The following is a 22,362-nucleotide window of genomic DNA, read 5'->3' on the forward strand; positions in this document are numbered from 1 at the left end:
AACTTATCTCTAGGCCTGTTATGTTGGATGGGCTAGAAGGAGGAAATACTTGCCTTAAAGTCCTGGGAGTCGATGTAGGAAGCATAACATAGTATTACTTTGTGTAACCAGAAGCCCCTTTTACAGCTAGTTAATGATCATAAAAATAAATTGCATAAGAAAGAGAAAATAAAATGTGGAAAAAGATAAAATGTGAAAGTCCTAGGGCTTGATTTTGAGTCATAGCTTTCATTTGATTGTTTTTCAGGGTTGAATTTTTTGATTACCAGGATATGAAACTGTCACAACCAGCCACATGTTTTAGTTAAAACCTTTAATGCTTTTCTGTCTCTTATATATCTGACTTAGTCAATTTTTTTGAGGCAAAAGTCATATGACTCTTCTCATTTGAAGAGATTTTTTTTTAAAGCTTACTTTAATAGCCTATCTTTGCTCCATTGATCTGGAAAAAAGGGGGCGAGAACACAGGTTACAGAGGCAGATTTATTTTAAATATTTAGTTATAATTTGCTTTGCCTAAACTAAAAAGGATGGCAATATTCACCCAGATGATAAATCAGGCTCGCCTGATTTCATTATTCATGTCACTGAAATAGAAAAATGACTTACTTCTACATAGATAATTACCTTTAATTTGTTCAAAATGTTGTTTACCTGGAGTACCTAAAATCAGTGAAGTTAGGGATTATAATTTTATTAAATATTTTTGGAATGATGGCCTAAAAGTAGAGTGCTTTCCAAGCATGCACAAAGACCCAGGTTCGATCCTTTGGTACCACATATGCAGAAAAAGCCGGAAGTGGTACAGTGGCTCAAGTGGTAGAACTCTATCCTTGAGGAAAGTCCTATGACAGTGCTTAGGCCCTGAGTTCAAATCCCAGAACTGGCAAAAAAATTGTGGCCAGATGAGGTGGCTAACACCCATAATCCTAGCTATTCAGGAGGCTGAGATCTGAGGATTGTGGTTCAAAGCCAGCCTGAGCACTAATGAATGTGTCACTCATGTCCAATTAACCACTAGAAAATGGGAGTGGGGCTGAGGCTCAAGGGGTAGGGTGGTAGCCTTGAACTGAAGAACTCAGGGAACCCAGGCCCAGAGTTCAAGCCCCATGACCCACAAAAAAATGTGTTATAAAAGAACTCCTAAAGCCATTGACTTTATGCTTTTGAGCAGAATTTCCCTTCTTGAGTAAATAGGTTTTTGTGATTAGAGATTGGCATTTAAAGCTCAACATAATCTTCAGTATAGTTCTTGTTGATTGGTTCAGCTTTGGTGTCTACCTGTTTTAAGGTTCAGACTAGAGCTCATATCTGAACTGTAAGCCCTACATTTTCATTTAGTTTTGAGTATTCATAATGAAGCATCACTCATGGCAGAAAATACACCCCTCCACACACACACACTTTTTATTCTCTTCTCAATCAGGACGTTTCTTATCACTGCACGTGGATTTAATTCTATTCATCTCTAGCAAGTTAATTGTAGAAATCTAAGTCAATATACAAGTTTCTGGGTGGCACAAGACATGTAGTCCTTCCCAGATTCCATGCTCAATGAGTTCTCCTTTTGCTCTGATGGTGACTGCCTCTGACTGATCAGTCACTTGAAGGTAACCAATGGCCAAATGCTTGCCTTGCAACGAACATGGACACTTTCCCCCAAGAGACCCACTAATACTTTCTATTTCTGGAAGCACAGCCAAATTTAGCATCTCTGTGCTTTCTATGATAATGATCATCATCCACGTTGAGATCAAGGGGGCAAAGATGCAGGTGGCACTACTAGTACAGTAAATGTGATTCTCCTCTACTGGCCCTTTTGAAAAAGAACTAATTCTCTGAGGGTAAGAATCTATCTTCAGGAACTTGGAGGGAATAAAAATCATGTCCCAAGCCCGGCACAGTGGCTCACGCCTGTAATCGTAGCTACTCAGGAGGCGGAGATCTGAGGATCGAGGTTCAAAGCTAGCCTGGGCACTAAAGTCTGTGAGACTCTTTTCTCCAATTAAACACTAAAAAAACCAGAAGTGGCGCTTGTGGCTCAAGGGGTAGGGTGGTAGCCTTGAGATGAAGGGCTCAGGGACAATGCCCAGGCTGAGTCCAAGCCCCACAACCAACAAAACAAAAACAAACAAACAAAAAACCACCATCACCAACAACAAAAATCATGTCCCATATCTATCATTCACCGAAGAATTTTCCAACTTTTATATTTTCTTTACTTGACAATGTTAGGCATTTCATATGCTCTCTTAGTATAAATAAAGCATTGAGCAAGTAGTAACACTTTAAAGATTTTTTAAGTAAGTGTATTATACACAATGCATTGCCATTGGAAATAGCAATGATAAAACAAGTAAAGGAAAGGTCTACTTAGCCACCCACCCACACCCATCCCATTTCTGCACCGTAGGTGTTCAGTGCTATTACCAGACTGGCAGGATAAAAAGGAAATGGCCATTCTTTAGGGAAAGCAGATTTCCAGTCAGTGTAATGACCAGCTCTGGTTAATGTGGATTAAAGTTGGTCTTGGTAATTCTTACCAGTCTGCTGTGCCAGGGTGTGTGTGTGTGTGTGTGTGTGTGTGTGTGTGTGTGTGTGTGTACCAGAGGCTTGAACTCAGGGCCTTGAGCTCTTGCTTGACTTTTTCACTCAAGGCTAGTGTTCTTCCACTTGAGTCAGAGCTTCATTTCTGGCTTTTTCCTGGTTAAGTAGAGGTAAGTGACACCAACTTCACTACCTAGGCTGGCTATAAGCCTCAATCCTCAGGTCTGTCTCCGGAGTATCCAAGATTGCAGGCATGAGTTACCTGCAGTGGGCCATTTTGTAATATGACAATCAAATTGGCTGACTCATTTGACTGAGTTACTATGTCGATGAACTTGCAGACTTTTTTTGTTGTTAAGATAGGAGGAGATCAATTCTATTTTAGCTAATTCTGAGCAATGTAGGGACTCCAAGGTCCCTACATTATCCTGTTGTATTCTACAGTCACACAAAAAGTTTAGAAAGCATAAAGGGGAGAAAAAGAAGTCTAAGGAAACAAGGTTTCCATTTAGCAAAGAAAATATACTTCTATGGGAGAAGATGCAGAGCCAGGAGCCGGGAGAATAGCCTGCTATGTTTAAAAATATCATTTTCATTCCCTCAGTACAAATTTAAGAAGTCAATTGATTAAAGACGCTCTACAATAGTTTCTTGAGATATTTGTGTTAATGAAAGAAACTTGAAATTGTCAATGAAAGAAAATGTGTGAAACTTTTGTTTTTATTCCTCTCTTCATAGACCGGATGTGGGCTTTCAAGTTGTCACAGACAAAGGATTTAATTTCTCTCCAGCCGATGAAGCTTTTGTTTGCCAGAAGAAGAATCATTTTCAGATAACTATCCACATTCAAGTTTGGGGAAGTCCCAAATTTGTTAAAACTCAAATGGGCCTAAAGCCAATAGAAATGTTTTACTTGAAAGCTTTTGGAATTAAGGTAAATCATTTACTTAGTTCAATTTAATTTGGTCAAAATGTATTAAGTGTTCTAATTGTCTACTGCTGTACACTACCAATCTCAAAAACTGGTGATTTAACATAACATCAGTAAATTTATTTGGGTCACAAAATCTGCCAACTTGGTCAGGGCGTGGTTATGACAACTCGCTTCTCTCTGCAGCCATCAGCTGGGGCAGTTCAGTGGGGCCATATTCATGTTGGCTTACACCTGCTGGCTTGGGCTGGCAACCAGGTAGACTGCTCTGTGTGATGGCTTCTTCACAGCATGGCAGCATGGGAGATAGATTTAAAGAATGCTTTAGCTAGGTGCCAGCAGCTCACATAGATAATATTAGATGCTCAGGAGGCTCAGATCAGAGAGATTTGAAACCAGCCTGGATATCTATATCCATCTATATCCATTAAATTCTTTCTTTTTTGTTTTCTTTTTTTCTGGTACTAGGGCTTGAATTCAGGTCCTGAGTGCTATCCTTGAGCTTCTTTTTTGCTCAAGGCTAGTGCTCTGCCACTTGAGCTATTGCACCACTTCCAGACAGAATACATATAACCTCTGAACTGCCCTGCTTCTGATTTTTACTCTTAATGGTTTAGTGGTCCAGTAACCCACTCTTTTCATTGCTTATACACTGTTGTCTCATGTATTCATTGGCTATATTGCAGGTAGTTTTCTCTCTTTTCATCCATACTATGCTGCTTTTAGACTGAGCCACTTACCTATTTGCCTTTTCAGGAATTTGTTCAACTCAGAGCCAAGAATGTTGTCTTGGAAAATTTCCAAGGACTTGAATATTCTCTACTAGTGAACATTCTTTATTAATAGATTAATTAACATATTAATTTATTTTTTTGTTTCATACAGGCAGAGGCTACCAATCAAATAGTTGCTATTGAACAGTCCCAAGCAGATAGAAGCAAAAAGATCTTTAATCCTGTTAAGTAAGAATTTCTTTTCTGAATTAATTGTTGAATATTTTGGGGAGATCTATCATCTGATTTTGCTTATTTAAAGTAAAATCCAGGGTTGAAAACGTGGCTTAATGATAAGAATGACAACCTAGCAAGCATGAGGCTCTGAGTTCAATTACTAGTCCTCAATATTCCCTTTTTAAAATTTTTATTATTATTATAAAGGTGATATACAGAAAGGTTACAGTTATATAAATCAGATAAAGAGTACTCTTCTGCCTGGTGCAATGGCTCATGCCTGTAATCGTAGCTACTCAGGAGGCTGAGATCTGAGGATAGCAGTCCAAAGCCAGTCTGGGCACTAAAGTCCATGAGACTATTATCTCCAATTAACCACCAGAAAACCATAAGTGTCACTGTGGCTCAAGGGATAGGGTAGTAGCCTTGAGCTGAAGAGCTAAGGGACAGCACTCAGAACAAGAGTTCCAGAGTTCAAGCCCCATGACTGACAAAAAAGAGTGCACTTCTATTTTCACCCCTTCCCTTTCTCTCCCCCAGATTTCCTTCTCTTCCCTCTCTGCTTCTTGCATAGTTCATTTTCAATATAATATCTAGTGAGTATCACTGTTGCATTTGGTTACCTTTGGTCTCACCATTTCTGTGATCCCTCTTACCCTCCTAAAGACAGATAAATGAACAAACAAGACAAAAGAAAAAAAGACAGCAACAAAGGGAAAAAAATCTTGTTTTGTCTTTATTTTGTTATTTTATATAATCACATGCACATAGATATTGTGCCTTTGTGATCCTCTCCTAATATTATCCTGCTTTGATTTCTGTGTGTTTTCTTTTTGTTTGTTTTACCATTCAGTATGTTTACTTGCAGTTTTATAGGCACATTCTAATTACCACAAATGAGGGAAACCTTGCACCCTATGTTTCTTTGGGTCTGGCTTACTTCACTTAATAAATGTTTTCCAAGTATTTTCCATTTCCTTATGGATGATACAATATCATCTTTTCTAATGGATGAGTAGAATTCCACTGTGTATATATACATAACACATTTTCTTGATCCATTCATGTACTGGGGGTCATTTGGGTTGATTCCATATGTGTTGGTAGCTTTCGCCTTGTTTACATTTTTTTTTTTTTTTGCTAGTCCTGGGGCTTGAACTCAGGGCTGAGTGTTGTCCTTGGGCTTTCTGAAGGCTAGAGCTCTACCACTCAAGCCACAGCACCATTTTCGACTTTTTCTATGTATGTGGTACTGAGGAATCAAACCTTGGTCTTCATGCATGCTAGGCAAGCACTCTACCACTAGGCCAAACTCTCAGCTCTTGTTTGCGTTTTTTTCTTTTCTTTTCTTTCTTTTTTTTTTTTTTTTTTTTTGGTGGGTCATGGGCCTTGTACTCGGCCTGGACACTGTCCCTGAGCTCTTCAGCTCAAGGCTACTACCCTACCCCTGAGCCTGAGTGTTGCCCCTGAGCGCTTCAGCTTGGGCTACTTCCCTACCCTTGAGCCAAGCCCCACTTCCCATTTTCTAGAGGTTAATTGGAGATAAGAGTCTCAGTCCTTTTGTGCCCGGGCTGGCTTTGAACCTTGATCCTCAGATCTCAGACTCCTGAGAAGCTAGGATTATAGGCATGAGCCACTGTGCCTGGCTTTCTTAAAGATTTTTAAAGATTATATTGATGGAAATTTTACACAACTGGTAGTACACACAGCAATGTTTGCAGTAGAAAGGCCTTTCTTTAGAATGCCTTGAAGTAGGACTTGGCTTATTTGGCCTGAAATTCAATTGAGACATTTCTGTGTTTGACCCTCAATCAATTCCATTTGGACTGGGAAGAAGATGGATCTACAGCTTGAACAGACCAGCTTGCACAGATTGATCGTGCGGCCAGGCACTTGCACAAACCCAGCACTTACTTGCTAGGTGCATCTAGCCCTCCCTTGTCCTGGCAGGCTGTGCCTGGCCTTTCTTTGCAGAGGCTGCCCACCATCAGGCAGGGAGGACACAGGCTTGTTGTAGAAGCCCAGGTGCCCTTGGAGAGCCTAGAGATGTTGTAGTTGGGTGGTATGTGCTAGAGTGACAGTGGCACTGGCACAGAAGGAAGGTATCTTTTGCTCCTGCTCTGGAGGCATGAGGCCCTTATGAGTCAGACACTCAGGGAGGAGCTTCTTCTGGGTGTGGGTTTCTTACGGCCTGAGAGTCACTCCATAGCTTTCCTTGATGGCCATTCCTCCCCATGTTGGGGATTGTTGATTAATAGTCACCACCTAAAATAAACTGTTCTTCACAGCCAGACAAGAATTGGGGACAAACATACTTGAGAGCCTAAGCATGAATTAGACATGATCAAGGACCCTGTGTTCTCTTACAGTCTCTTTCTATTTCTGCTGTTTGTTTTAGAATTGACCTAGTGGCTGACCAAGTCAACAAAGTAACGCTGGGCCGGTTACACTTCAGCGAAACCACAGCAAACAACATGAGGAAGAAAGGGAAACCAAATCCTGACCAGAGGTATTGGTGTCACTGTGAAGACAGGGTAGCCAGATGCTGTGCCTGACTGGAAAGTGGCTTCTGGAGGGCCCCTGATCCTCTTGTCCTCTAGCTGACAAACAGGGCCTCCTGAAGACAATTTCCTCCCTTCTCTGACTCTCCCAATGAAATTACGTGCTTCACTTATGAGCAGATTGTCTTTCTTCTCTGCCTTGCTGAGAAGGCAAGGCATGCCTTCTCTCCTTCTCAGTCTCTATTGCCTTCATGATTCCAATAAATTCCTGTGTCAGTGCCATCCCAGGTTGAGGACTGACCTGTATTTCTTTTTTTTTTATATATTTTTTTATTGTATGACCTGTATTTCTTAAACCTATGTGCTGATCCTGAAGCAGGATCATAACCTTTCTGATTAAAGAGGAAATAAGAAATTTGCCTTTATAATTTATACTTGAGTTCTTCAAGCATAGTCTGGAGACCAGCAAGGACCTGGATGGATGTTAGAAAGGCAAGTTTTCAGGCTTCACCAAAAACTAAATTTTAATCCCTAGGAAGTAAAGCTTAGTAATGAGTATTTTAACAAGCTTTTTTTTTTTTTTGGCTAATTCCTCTTCATGTTTGTTCGAGATCCCCTGGATATAGGCTTAGGAGTTGGGCAGGGTGTGAGCCTGCTGTTTTCAAGCTAGGTGATCTTAGTCTTACAACTTATTTTTAGGCTCGAGACTAATTTTCTACCCTGTAAAATGGGAGCAATAACAATATCCTCCCAAAGTTGTTTGGGGGTCTTAATAGTGTAGGAAAAGCCCTTAGCTCAGCACATGACTCATTTTGTGTCCTCAGTGGTTGTTAATAAGAATAATAGCAACTATTTCTATGATTGATTTAGTTTAGGTAGAAGAATGAACTCTTATTCTCTAAGAACTAGAGCACCTAGAGTTCTACTGCAATGGAGACAGGAGGGCGCAGGCGGGATAAAAATCTCGCTATGGGAGATACCATTTGAGAGTAAGAATGGCTTACTATAAGAGCCTTGGGCCAGGACAAAAGAAAGATTGTCTCCTTGTTACCACAACTGAAGCCTACAGCTAAACCTTCTCATGCCTACTTCCTGTGGGCATGGTGAAGACAGAATTTCCCTCTCCCCAGTGTTGGGCATAACTATTAGTATATTCATAAATAACATAGATGTGATGTTATTTTTCTCTCAGTGAGGGCAAGTGTTTAGACCCAGAGCCAGGACTTATAATAGTACCAAGGAAGTTAGAAAAGCATTTTTTCCATGTAGTTTTTAAAGCAAAGCTTCTCTGATAAGTTTATATCTTAAAAATTATCTTGTTGCTGGTACATGAAGAAGCAACTGCAATGTAGCAAGAAGCATTGTCTTGGGATCAATTGGAGGGTATTCAGTTTGGAGCCCAAAGCCAAGGTCAGAGGAGGTAAAAAATGTAGGACACATTACCCAGATCAAAGCAGAGTGGGACTAAGCCAGTATCTGAGCACCCTGATGAGTATCCTTCTAAAGGCCTGGGGCCTGGGGCTTGGGTGGCTCTGGACCTAGGGATCTCTGGTGGCTATGTGTTGGTTTGTGCCCAGGATTGCAATGGGGGTGAGATCTATATGTGCACAGTTGAGTTGAGTCTAACCACCCCCAACCCCCATATCTCTCAGGAGGCTTCTTTCCTGCTGCTTTGGAGCCTACAGAACAGTTCACAAACACCGCCAACTGGCCAAAAGGGTTAACCAAGGCAATGTCAGATCAACCGATTGCTCTCCTTTTCCTCTGAGAATTCAACTGAGAAGAGGAGGGGAAAAGGCTTGTCTAGCGAGATTGATTAATTCACTGTTGACTTGTTTCTGGGTGGCCCTATGACTGCACAAATCATGACCATGTTTCCTGATGTTGTCATTGGTCTGCTGTTTTTGAATTAGATACTTCATGCTGGTGATTGGACTGTATGCTGTGAACCAAGACCAGGTCTGTCTGTTGTCTGCCCACATCTCGGAAAGGATCATTGTAAGGGTAAGCTCGCTTTTCTGATTTTTCCTAGATTCCCACACGCTTTTCTTCCTGTAGGAAGACTTTAAATATCCAGGGACATATGTGCACTCTGCTGAGTTTTCATTGATGATATTGATGGTGTGGTGGTAACAGCAGCAACTATCATGTTTAGTTTTTATGAGAGTGATTGTAACCAGGGGCAATTTCGTACCTCACGGATCACTTAGCAATACCTGGAGTCAATATTGGCCATCATGATGGGTATCCAGCTTGTGCCCGGGGTGCTGTCCAACACCTTACAATGCACAAGACAACCCCACACAAAGGACTAGTCCTCACAATGACTGACACCCTAAGTTTTGCTCTGTGTCATAGGCGGCGGGCTAGGCAATCTGCAGGACATCATTTATTCATTATATTCTTTATGGACAGAGGCATGGAGGCCCAAGAGCCCATGTAACTCCTCCATGATCACACAGTTTGTAAACAATAGAGCCTAGATTACAATACAGTTCTCTCTGACCTCAAAGCCCCAGAGTAGAGCAAATGCCAGGAGGGCTTTCCCACACCCCAAAATTCCTAGTGACCCCAGGGCATCTGGACTAATGCCTCACACCTAGGAATGGCTCAGCAAATGGTTGCAGCTGTGGACAGGAGCTCTAGCTTCCACAAGAACAGAAAATCTTGGCAGCTGCTACTGCAGCTGTTTGAATCTGGGCACCTTTGAAAATGCTAGGGGCATGAGGTAATGCCAGCCTGGCAGTGCTGGCACTGCCACAGAGCTTTGAAGAGAGGATGTGCAAACTCCAGTAGGGGAAAACCATTTGCCATGGGCATGCCCACCTTCGCGGCTGCTAAGTGTAAGCGCTGGGGAAAGGCCTGCCTGTTTAGAGGAAGTGATGTCTCTCCTTGCCTGTCTCAAGCTGTTTTGAAACAAAGGATCCTCTGTAATTCTTTTTTTTAAATATATTGTATTTTATTGTTGGGGTGCTGTATAGAGGAGTAGTCCTCTGTAATTCTTTTAACCAATTAAAAATAATAAGGAACCTATTGGTGAAAACCCTTCAATTTTTACTGGAGGCAATGATAGACATGAGGTAAAATATATTATGTGTTCAGATATCACAGGTGATGAGTGATCACACCCACCCATGCCCAGGAAAAGGAGGCTTCTCAGAGGCAGAGGCGGGCAGGTCCCATCCCTTGGCCACAGGGCAGTCAGAGAGGTGCCTGTTCATCTCTCCCAGGGATCTTTTTGTTTCTGATTTCTCTTCAGAGGGAATAATGCTAGTTCTTTTCTAAGTTAGCTTAGACTAGACCTCAGCTCGTACTTGAGTCAGTGTCTGCTAGAAGGTCTCTCCATGTGCTGTTGGCAGCCAGCACCACCACACTAAGTCTGCTGTTCAAGTCTACACAGGAGGGAGCTCAGCTCTCCAGTGTCTGGGATCTAAAAACTCACTGCTTATTGGCACTATCTCATATCAAAAGTATGGCTCAAATGATGGATTTTAAGAAGGCAAAAGTTCTGTGATTTCCCTTCCTTAGCATGGCTAGGGTCCACCTTTTGTTTGAAACATTTCATTAAGCCTGTTTTGGAAGGCTGTGTTGAAAGCAAGAGGGATGATCATACTTTGCCCTGCCTTTTTCTAAGGGATTTCCTTCTTGTCAAAATGAATAAATGATTCCAGTTTCTTCTGCAGAAGGATAGAAATGGCCATAGCCTGTAAGTTTCCTCCTTTACTTCTGCAAATCACACTGTGGTGGGAATCCAGCACCTGGTGCAGGGAAGACTACAGTCACCGTGTATCTTTAAAGATTTCAAGGGTTGGGGAGAGTGGGGTTGTTCTGGGTACCAGGTCATTTTCATTGACTCTTGTCTATTTTAGATCATTGACATTTTAGAACCAGTATGTGCTACTTACTATGCTGGAGTGGGTAACTCCAGCACTTGGGAGACTGAAGCAAGAGAATCTTTGAGTTCAGGGCCAGTCTGGGCTATATAGGGAGACTGCTTCAAAGGGAGAAAGGAAGGAAGGAAGAAGGAAGAGAGACAAAGAGCAAGTAGGTCTCAAGTCTTATCATAAGAACGCCCTGGAGAGGTCACAACAAATTGGAGAAAGACTTGATAAATGGGACTACCTAAAAATCAAAAGTTTCTGTACAGATAAAAACATAGTCGCAAAAGTAGAGAGACAGCCAACCAACTGGGAAAAGATATTCACCAATAATACATCTGACAAATGCTTATATCCAGTATCTATAGGGAACTCAAGAAACTAACCTCCCCAAACCCAATAAACCATTCACTAAATGGGCAAGGGAACTAAAGAGAGACATCAGAAGAAGAGATTAAAATGGCAGAAAAGCATATGAGAAAATGTTCATCATCTATGGTCATAAAAGAAATGCAAATAAAAACAACCCTAAGATACCACCTTACCCCAACAAGAATGGCCAAGATTTTGAACTCAGACAATGACAGTTGCTGGCGGGGTTGTGGAGAAAAAGGAACCCTACTACACTGCTGGTGGGAATGCAGACTAGTTCAGCCACTCTGGAAAGCAGTGTGGAGGTTTCTTAAAGAACTGAAAATAGACCCTCCCTACGATCCCGCCATACCACTTCTGGGCATCTACCCTGAACATCATACCCCAAGATATTATAAGGACACCTGCTCAGCTATGTTCATCTCTGCACTATTCACAATAGCCAGGCAATGGAAACAATCCAGATGCCCTACTGCAGATGAATGGATACAGAAAATGTGGTATATATACACATTGGAATTCTACATAGCCAACAGACAAGATAAAATAATGGCATTCGCAGGGAAGTGGATGAATCTAGAGTGAATCATGTTGAGTGAGACAAGTCAAGACCTAAGGAACAAAAGGCGCATGGTGTCCTTAATATGTGGCTATTAAATCCAAAGAGTACAAGAGTGAGGACTCAATATCTGCATACCCAATGCTATGGACATGGTAATGGAAATATAAACATAACTATATAGACATAAAAACCTATGACTCTATAGACATAATATTTTATTTCATAAATTAATGTTTCTATGACATACAAACCATTAGCCTAATTTTGATGAAGTTCTAAATACTAAGTCCCAGTGATTGTAAATAGACATTCCCTTTTTGAACACTTGTTTGATAAATTTGTCATTTAAAATATGAAAAAAAGAATGCCCTGGAGAGCCTATATAAACAAACATCTAGGCACACATCCAGAGTTTTCAATGTAATGGGTCAACTCTGCTGGAGAATTTACATTTCTAGCAAGTTCCTAGTAGATGCTGATGCACTCACCTGCAGACTCCTCTTTGAACAGCACCAATGGACAGCATCTCCAGACTCCTCTAATTTTTAGTAACTCTTTCAAAACATGCAAAAATGAATTTCCCAAGAGCTGCCTTCCTCAGGTCCAGCTTTCCTGCTGGCTCTTTGGCTGTGCTGTAAAACCACAAGCCAACCAATTGTGGGGTTAGAGTGGGTCTCCAATTACTGCAGATGCTGCCTCCTAGTCTAAGAGCCCTGCAGGGGGCACTGTTTACATTGCTGAACAGAACCTCCAGAAATTGTGAACTCCTGTAGGTGTGTTGCTGAGATCAGGTTAAACCACTACAAGTTAAGTAGTCACTGCTGAAGCCAGTAGAGCATGAACATTTTTCAAAACATACATGTGCAATCAATCCCACAATAACCCTCTGTGATGGATAACGAAGACGTGATTGTCTTTATTTTTCTGGGAAGGATCCTGGCACAGAAAGGCTAATGACTTCTTTAAGGTCACATTGTCACTTGGACTAGAATGTCCAGTTCTCCCATCAATAATCAAGGCTATGAAACAAGTAATAAAAGTGCTTCAGAAAGTATGTGAAAATACTTTGGCACTTGAAATACATCAACCACCATTGGGCAACACATGAATACAAATTCATAATTCTGCAAAGAGGCGCGTCGCAGTCTGCTTTGAGTCAGGAAGGTTGTGGGTTTTAGAGAAGGGTAATACATTTTCAAAACTTACAATATATCCTATACCTAATGAAAACCCCTCACTATGGAGTCACTGTCCATTTTTATACTGATTTGAAACCTATTTTATGCATTTGAGATTTCATCTGCTAAAAGTCAAGTGAAAATGTTGCAATTGTTCCAAAATCTTAAATCTTCTTCTATCTGCTGTTACAGTAGTAAGTTACGGACATCCCAAAGCTCATTAATGAAAAAAAAATACATTATTGTCTGATTTTGTTTTCCTGAAGTGGTTCATTATGTTTTGGCATAAGGCAAAAATATATCAACATTTTCTCTAGATTTTGTTGATTGCTCACTATAAAAGAACTTGAGTCAAAGCCAGTTTGCCATTTCACCCTATAGGCTCACAGAATCTTTGTTCAGGTGAACTCTTGCACTACTTTTGTCTGTAGTTGAGCTAGTGGTTTAGTATTTAAGTGTCTCAGGTAGGAATAAAACAGGAAATTAAATTTTTCTTTAGCTTTTTTTTTTTTTTACATAGGCTCTTCCTCCACTCCACCCAGGTCTATCCTTAGACTGAGATCCTCCTACCTATTGCCTCCTGAATATCTAGTATCATAAATGGATGCCATAATGCTTCAGCTTATTTGTTGAAATGGAGGCAGAGGTGGGGGTGAGGTTAGACTCACTGACTTTGGCATGTCTGGCCTTGAATTACTCTCCTCCCCATTCACACTTCCTGAGAAGCTGAGATTATAGACGGGTGACACTGGACCCATCTGGAAAATTCCATAACTGAAACTAGCATAAGAACTGAACTTTGTGCCAGGTGTGGTGGCTTATGCCTGTAATCCTAGCTACTCAGGAGGCTGAGATCTGAGGATCAAGGTTCAAAAGCCAGCCTGGACACAAAAGGACCAGAGACTCTTATCTCCATTTAACCTCTAGAAAATGGGAAGTGGGGCTTGGCTTAAGGGTAGATGTAGGGTGGTAGCCTACATCAGGTACAGTGCCCAGGCCGAGTTCAAGCCCCACAACCCACACAAAAAGTGAACTGAGCTTAGTAAATTCTTTTAGTTATCTTAAATGTGTATACATGTGTAGAGTCTGATCAAACATTCAAACAATACCAAGGGAGGATACAGAAAATAGTGGTTATCTTTGTACCCAGTGAGACCCCCAACCTCTTCCTTTGTGATGGGTCTTCAGAGAGATGCTATGCTGAGCTCACAGCATCTGTCTCATAAAGCACTTCAAAGGCAAAGAAAGAGTGAGTGAGGTCATTGTATTAGTGCTGACTTTTTTTTTTTTGCCATTTCTGGGACTTGAACTCAAGAACTTGGGTGCTGTTCCTGAGCCTCTTTGTGCTCAAGATTAGCACTCTATCATTCGAGCTAAAACACCACTTCTGGCTAAGTGGTTTATTGGCAATAAGAGTCTCACAGACTTTGCTGCATGGACTGGCTTCAAACTGCCATCCTCAGATCTCAGCCTCCTGAATAGTTGGGATTACAGGCGTGAGCCACTGAGCACCCAGCTTTGTGCTGACTATAAAGCACAGAATCTCAACTGTGTCTGGATTTATGATTCAAATACAAAAATCACATTTAGAAGAATATGTCTTCATTTTAAAAGCATATTCATTTTGTGGTAAGGGTTCTGGGAGACTTCTAAATGTAAAGACCTTTGGAAATACACATAGCAGTTACAAGGGAAGCAGGGAAGAAAGAGGGTAGAACAGTGGAAAGTTTTTGGCAGAGAATTGTATTTAAGAGTATAACCTTCAGACCTTCAACTGGCTTAATTGTTTTTGAAGACTTCCCTGGCTATGTCTAGGCAACACCATTAAACAGGCAAAGTTGAAGTCATTGCCTCATCATCAGAGAAAATATAGTTCTACATCTAGATCTTCCTAGCCATATGTTCTTGGGCGGTTTCTTTATCATTTCAGTCAATAGAATGAAGATAATAGATACCCTACATCATAGAATTGCAATATGAATGAATACCTAAAACATAGCTATTGAGAGACTTCCTTTAGTGCTGTCTGTGGTTGAGCAATAGTTGAGGGTGTAGTAAATATATTTATATTATTATTTGCTAGCTACCTGCATGTGAAGTCATAAAAATGAGTGCTTTGAAACTATAAGGGGATTTAAACTATAAATTAAGGCAAAGTATTATTTATCTGAGCTTTTAAAAACCCTAATGTTTCCTGATGCAATGTTTTGAATTAAATGATCACTATTATTATTGTAGTTGTCATTATCATCATCCTGAGAAGAGAATTATTTTTAGTTTGCTTTTGTTTCCATATCATCCTCTTGGTGGAGTCAAATACATTCTCTCAATGCCAGGGCAGTGCAGCAATGACCGGATGCCCTAAACCATAGCATAGACCGCTCCTGTTATTGGTGGCTCCAGAATTATTCAGACATGACAGGACATCTTACAGTATAGGAATTTCATGTGAGAAACCATTCTGTCTTCCTTTGCTCTGAACCTAACTGATCACCTGTTCCTACTGCAACTTTAATTGCAATATGTTTATGGATTCTTCTAGGCCTCTAACCCTGGGCAGTTTGAAAATGACAGTGATGCATTATGGCAGCGAGGACAAGTTCCAGAATCTGTTGTCTGTCATGGTCGAGTGGGGATAAACACAGATGCACCTGATGAAGCCTTGGTTGTCTGTGGCAACATGAAAGTGATGGGGACAATCATGCATCCCTCCGACAGCCGGGTGAAGCAGAATATCCAGGAGGTGTGAGCTTGGGGGTGACCCCAGGGACTCCTGGCCTCTGACACGGTTTTGATTGGGCTTCTTTCTATGTCTGTTGTTGGTGTGTGACAGACACACCGCTTACAAGTGATGACTGTTGGAGCTGTTGAATACCTCTGCTGAGACTGTAAAGCATTTTCTACCCTCAGAGAATGGATTTATTAGCTAAGCACAGTGGGTGGTGGTAGCTTGTCATTGGCTTCACCCATAGTAAGTCTCAGGGCAATATCCCATGGGCTGCTGGAACCTGCTTCATCCTCTCCATGCTTCTGTTTATCTGAGCACTGCTTAGTCCAGCTTGTACTTCTCCTGAGACCTCTCCAGCCGCTTCTCCCAGGGACCTTGGCCCTGGCCCGGCTGGCCATTGTCTTCTCCATGCATAATCATGGCTCAGCATTACTCCACCAGTCCTTTATTTGGGGCTCTCCTGAGCAAAGCCACCCTATACAAAATGCTTACCCTGGCTGGACTCTAGGTCTTCATCCTGAAGATGGAAATGAGCCCGGCTGCCTGACCCTCCTGTGTCATTATGACTTTTTAACCAGTTGAGATAGCAGTAGGGAATCATCCTGGAAAAGCCATGGCTGTTATGCATGCCAATCTGATGGGGGGGAGGGAGGGATGAAGACTCTGATCCCTTAGCTAGCACACTTCCTGGTTCCAGCTCTTTACCGTTACTCTTGGCTTCCACCACTTCCCCTCTGTCTCCAGGAAGCATTTTTGAGGCTCCTGTGCGTGTAGCCATCCATCACTGCCTCCTCCTCGCCTCCTTCCTTGATTCTTTTAGCTAACAGGAGATCTAATCTGTTCGTCATGGGCCCTTCCTCCAGACTGCATTCCTTTCTCAGTGCAAATCTCCGCTGGCTTTTCTGAACCAGCCAAGGAATGTCCTTCTCTGCTGAGAGGATTCCAAAGGACCTTTGTAACTGGGAAGTTTTCTAGTACTGGCAAAGCTGCAGCTTGCATTGGAGGAGCTAAGTAGTTTCTCCACTAGCAGAATGGGAATTCAGGACTTCAAAGTTCTCACATTACTGAAAGTTCTCCAAATATTAGCCCTAGATACTGAGCCTTTGAATTTCTGAGTGAGAATCTGTTCAAAGATACTCTTGCAAAAGACTCCACCGGGCCCTGCCTGGTTAGGGAGCTAAACAAGCAGAGTGTGCTCTCTCAACCTTGCCTGCTACTGCGTAAAGTCTTCTCAATTTTGCCTTGCTTTGCAGAAAATAAATTCTTGTAAATAAGCTTCCCCTGGAACTTCCCCATTTCTTCTAGGAAGCCTTCTCCATAGAATTAAAATGTCACCCCAATCCAGGCTCTAAATGTCAAATTCTTTTATCCCCTTCCGGTTTACAGCAGCCTGAAGGAATAAAAAGAATCCCACTAGAGTTAGAAGGCTAGAAGCTCGAATGTTAGCCCAGAGATGCTTGATGCTTCTCTGTTTTGTTGCCTGTGAATAGGAACTTTTTAAAAATATTCATTTCATCCCTGTCAAGGGATTTTTGCTGATTATTTTGGAGACGTAGCACTTAGGCGGTTAGGTACAGACTGGCCTCAAATCATGATCCTCCAGATTTCAACCTTGTATGTACTTAGGACAATAGGTGTGAGCCATGAACACCTGGCAGAAAGATGTATTTTGGATCACAGTTTTAGTCTGCTGGCTCCATTGTGTTTAGGCCTGAGGCATGGCAGAAGCATCACAGCAGACAGGGGGTGGTAGCATGGAGCTCTCACTTCATGATACCCTGGAAACAGGAAGAATAAAGCAGGAATAGGGACAAGATACCCTTCAAAGTGTGGCCTTTATAATCTTCTTACTTAGGTGACTGAGATTGGAAGGAACTCACTTTGGAGTTAGCCTATGCAAAAAGTTCCTGACATTCCATCTCACCAATATCTGGGGCATACCAGTTATTCCAGCTACTGTGCGAAGTGGAAATTGGAGGATCACTGTTCAGTTTGGCCTGGGCAGAAAGTGAGTTCCTGTCTAAAGAAAGAAATTAGAGTCAAAAAGGGTTGGAGACATGACTCAAATGGTTAGAGCATCTTCCTAGAAAGTGTGAAGCCCTGAGTTTAAGACCCAGTAGATACAAATAAAGGGAAAGAAGAAAAAAGAAAAGAAAAGGGAAGCGGCGCCATGGCTCAAGGGGTAGGGAGGTAGCCTTGAGCTGAAGAGCTCAGGGACAACAACCAGGCCCAGAGTTCAAGTCTCATGACTCACAAAAAAAAAAGAAAGAAAGAAAAGAAAAAAGAAGGAACAGTTTTATTGTCAGTGTCCTAATATCTCTCCTGGGTATTGATTTGCGTAGCAAATATCTAGGTAGGTAATATCTCTCTTCTTTAATTAAACTAGGTTGACACAAATGAACAGCTGAGAAGAATAGCCCAGATGAGGATTGTTGAATATGATTACAAACCTGAATTTGCATCTGCAATGGGAATAAATGCTGCCCATCAAACAGGTAACATATACATTTAAAAATTGTTCTATTGTTAGCTACTAATATTTGACTTCCTTGTTTATTTTGAGGTTGTGTGCTATGGCATTTGACAAAACCATGTTGATCTAATGCATCCTCCATGAAACCCTTTGTCATTAGAACTGGACAGGTTAAAGGATATTTCTCGGCCAGCTTTACAGAGTGCCCTCACTTCTGCACTCCAAATCTTGGCACTCTGTTGAATGCATGTTTTTTTTTTTTTTTTTTTTTTTTTTTTACTGAGCAACAACTTGCTATATGAGATGAGGGCTGGGGGATGATGACAACTTTGCCCATGTGATGACAGCACTGGACAGGATGCCAGGATGGAAACAGAGGTGAAAGGGCAGATGGGTGTAGGTAAGAGAAAAAGAACTAGCAGAACTATGCTTATTGTCCAGTGCAGGAAATCCTAAGGAAAAAGAATGTTTAGGGTAAAGGGCCTACTATAGGGAAATAAAGGCATTCAAGTGAATGCTCCACTCTTTTCTTCTATGTTCAGGAATTTTTTTCTTTCTTTCTTTTTTTTCTCTTCAGCTTAAGGCTAGTAGGCTACTGCCCTACCTCTGGGCCTGGGCATTGTCCCCGAACTCTTCACTCCAAGACTATCACCCTGTCCCTGGAGCCACAGCCCCACTTCTGGTTTTCTAAGTGGTTAATTGGCGCTAAGAGTCTCATAGACTTTAGTGCCCGGGCTGGCTTTGAACTGTGATCCTCAGATTTAGCCTCCTGAGTAACTAGCATTATAGGCATGAGCCACCATGCCTGGCTATATGCAGGAATTTTAAGGTATTTAACTAATTTTTCCAACACTTGGTACAGTTCTTCTATTTTTTAAATTTTTATTATTTTAAGTAGTTTTGTTTGTTCTTGTGGATTTGGAGGCTTGAAATCAGGGCCTGGGTCTTTGTGCTCAAGGATAGCGCTCTACAACTTGAGCTGGGCAGTGCCACTTTCAGTTTTTGAGTGGTTAATTGGAGATAAGAGTCTCATGGGGACTTTTCTGCCTAGGTTTGCTTTGAACTGCAATCCTCAGACCTTAGCCTCTTGAGTAGCTAGGATTACAGGTGTGAGCTACTGCTGCCTGGCTTCTTGAACTAGTTTTACAAGGAAGTTGCTATTTGACAAAACAGTATATAAATACAGTGCATCTTGATCAATGCACCCTTTTTAACACTCTCACTCATCAATCCCAACCCACACCTTCCCTCATCTTTCATAATTTTGTAGGATATACATTGAATTCTTCAATGCATTCTTCTCTCATTCTCCTTTAGAACACACAGTGTTTCTACTTTTAACCCATAGTGGTTCTTGGCTTCAAATGCATTGCAGATTAAGAAAGGGAAAAAAAAAGAGCTTAAAAGGGATGAGCATCTATTTCCAAAGATGTCTGTCCTGTGGCTGTCATGTTTCATTCAGGAGGCGGAGGGGATCCTGGGAGAATGTTCAAAGGTGTTTTCCTGATTCAATCTGTTGGAATGTTTTGTGCATAGGAATCATTGCCCAGGAAGTGCAAGAGATCCTGCCCAGAGCCGTACGAGAGGTTGGTGATGTCACCTGTGAAGACGGAGAGACGTTGGAGACCTTCCTCATGGTTGATAAGGTAATTCATCACTGAGAGGTATCTCCCGCTGGCTTCTCTTGTGGTAGCACCTTGGGCTGAAACCTCTACAGGAAATGGGACATTAAACAGAATTCTTCACTGAGCTATTGAGACATTTGTTATCAATTATTCCACACTGGTCATGGCCTTGAGCTAGGGTGTGATTCAAGTGAAGAGCACTCACATAGCAAGCTCAAATTCCCATTTTGCCAGTCCCAGCCCCCATCATAAAACAAAGCCAAATATACTAAACAACTGTACACACAGAACTTAGAGCTAAAAAAAATCTTATCATATTATATCTCTTTTCCATTTTAGATCTTCATTGGCTACATAATGACCCTCCACGCTGCAGATTGCATCTGCCCTTTCTAACTCAGTTCCAGGCTCTCACACCAGTTCCTCTCAATCCTATTACACTTTCAGACAAAGCCATGTTGAACAATGACTTTTTCTTTTTCCTTAAATAAGCTGGACCTTTCCAGAATGCCATGTATCTGTACATGCTGTGTCTTTAACTTGGCCTTTGCCACCTCTTGTCACTCTGTACCGAGCATTCCTTTATTTCCTTTTGAAAGTCAGGCGTTTCTGTTTCCCAATAGCTGACCTTCTTCCCTCTCAGACTTCTGTGGCCTCCCTTACCCCAGTACCAGGCTCTTCTTGTTTTCAAGCTTTTCCCACACCAGCCCTTTTCTCTTCTTTACTTATGTAGCATAGCTGAGCCTTTGAATGTCTTCTACCCTAAAGCCTTTTTGTGGGATCTCAGTGCAAGATCTTCCCAATTGCATTTGAAAGAATGCCTGTGACATGGAGGCTCATGCTGTTTATAAAGTTTAGGGTCACTGCTAGGGGTCGAGGTCCTTTGCACTGATACAAAAACCTGCTCTTATGGCAGCAGACAACACCCATCCTCTCAACTGGACTTCTGTGTGGTTCACAGCAGCTTGAAAGTTGTTCCTGATTGAAATTATCTGTTTATTTATCCACTTGTTTGTTGCCAGTCTCCCCAAGTCGTTGTGTGAGAGAAGAGACCTTATGTTTTTCAAAACTGTTTCTCTAGCACTTTCTTGTGGCTTTTACCTTGAGGCTTAGAGAACTGTAGGAATTCAGCAAAGATTGGTAGGATGAATGAATGAAATCTAGACTGTAGACCATGCTGAGCAGAAGTTGTTCAGTTTCCAAATGCCAGAGTTTTCCAATCTCAGTAAAGAGAAAAATCTGGTTCTAGTCACATAAGGATGTTGAAAGAAAAAGTTATTTTCTGGGGAAAAGGTAAGTTTAGTTTTGACTTTGAGATATCAATTGAATATTCAGATGAACATGTCCAAAAAGAAGTGACAAGGAGTGTGAAACTTGAAAGAGGTGTTGTGGGCAGAGAAGTTGCAGTCATGATGAAGATATGGAAGGAGAGATTATAGATGGAGATGCAATGCCTATGTGTCATCAAACCTGACAAGAAGGTAGCAGTCACAATAGCTTTTCCTCCTCCTCCACCTTTTCCTCTTCTCCCTCCTTCTCCTCCTTTATAGCATTTAACATTTACATTTGTTACCTTTATTTAAAAATGAATTTATTAAATTAAGGAATAGCATAAATTTTTTTGGTCAAGCACTTATGATGTGCTAAATATTCTCCTAAATAATAAGGGAAGACAAAACAAACAAAATAGACACAGTTTCTGCTGCCCCAGAGTGCCTAATGGGAGATGCTGACAAATTGTAACAAGTATAAGCCACAAATAAGGCTTAAAGTTGTAACTAGCACTGAATAGAAAGTAATGTTAACATCTACAGCTATTTCTATATGGTTAGCATATTAATTTTATTTTGGAGCACATTGAGAAAGAATAAAATAATATAGCCAAGTGAAAGGTTTTATCATTATCCTGAAGACAGATAAACCAATGGAACATCTGACAAACAATTCACAGTAAATGAAACCAAGTAACTAATATAGAAAAGAGACACATAACTTTATGAATCAAGAAAAGGCAAAATTAAAATGATATAGTCCTACTTTAACTCCATAAGAATTGCAAAATTTATTAAGTCTGATAATGCCTGGTGTTGCTGGGAATTGAAGGAAATGAATTACCTCCCTGACTATGACCTCCGGGAAGACTTACAGTGGTGGAAGGTTGAGACGATGAAATCACTGTGTTTTTCATCATTATTCACATGGAGCTGGACATTACCAGCTATTGTGCATTTTTCATGAGGTGATGTTAAAAGTTGTCTTGGAGAAGATGTCAGGGACTGAATAGGCCATCACAAAGCTGCAAAAGACTTGCTAGTCTCTTTGGGAAGTCAACAAATCGAAGAATTACAATACCCTGGGCATGTGTCAGTTCTCCTGGAAACTTGCTTCCAAGGATTGAAGCTCTTTCCACAGCAAATTGTATTTAAATGAAAGTAACAAAAAGGAAACATGATTTTCAAGGCAAAATCAGGGCAACAATGATAAATGGAATTTTAAACATTTGTACACAGTTTGTGCTCTTGCCATGCGAAGTAGGGGCAGATTGATATGTGGCATCCTAGGAAATGAACACAAGAGTTCTCTGCAAGAGAGATATACCTAGGAGAGAAGCCTCTCT

The 22,362-nt window shown here is 41.3% G+C and overlaps 1 protein-coding gene across 1 annotated transcript in view; it reads left to right on the forward strand.

Moving 5' to 3' along the window:
* The window catches only part of Myrfl (myelin regulatory factor like), a 76,297-nt gene that overhangs the window by 27,664 nt on the left and 26,271 nt on the right, over positions 1–22,362 (forward strand). Inside the window, exons 7-13 of the mRNA XM_090353668.1 lie at positions 3,286–3,481; positions 4,364–4,440; positions 6,827–6,937; positions 8,843–8,933; positions 15,462–15,662; positions 18,034–18,142; positions 19,657–19,766. Of these exons, the coding sequence (XP_090209794.1) occupies positions 3,286–3,481; positions 4,364–4,440; positions 6,827–6,937; positions 8,843–8,933; positions 15,462–15,662; positions 18,034–18,142; positions 19,657–19,766 (895 nt within the window). The remainder of the gene's footprint in view (positions 1–3,285; positions 3,482–4,363; positions 4,441–6,826; positions 6,938–8,842; positions 8,934–15,461; positions 15,663–18,033; positions 18,143–19,656; positions 19,767–22,362) is intronic.

The sequence above is a fragment of the Megascapheus bottae genome, chromosome 2, assembly GCF_031878675.1.
Source record: "Megascapheus bottae isolate mThoBot1 chromosome 2, mThoBot2.hap1, whole genome shotgun sequence".
Lineage (NCBI taxonomy): Eukaryota > Metazoa > Chordata > Mammalia > Rodentia > Geomyidae > Megascapheus > Megascapheus bottae.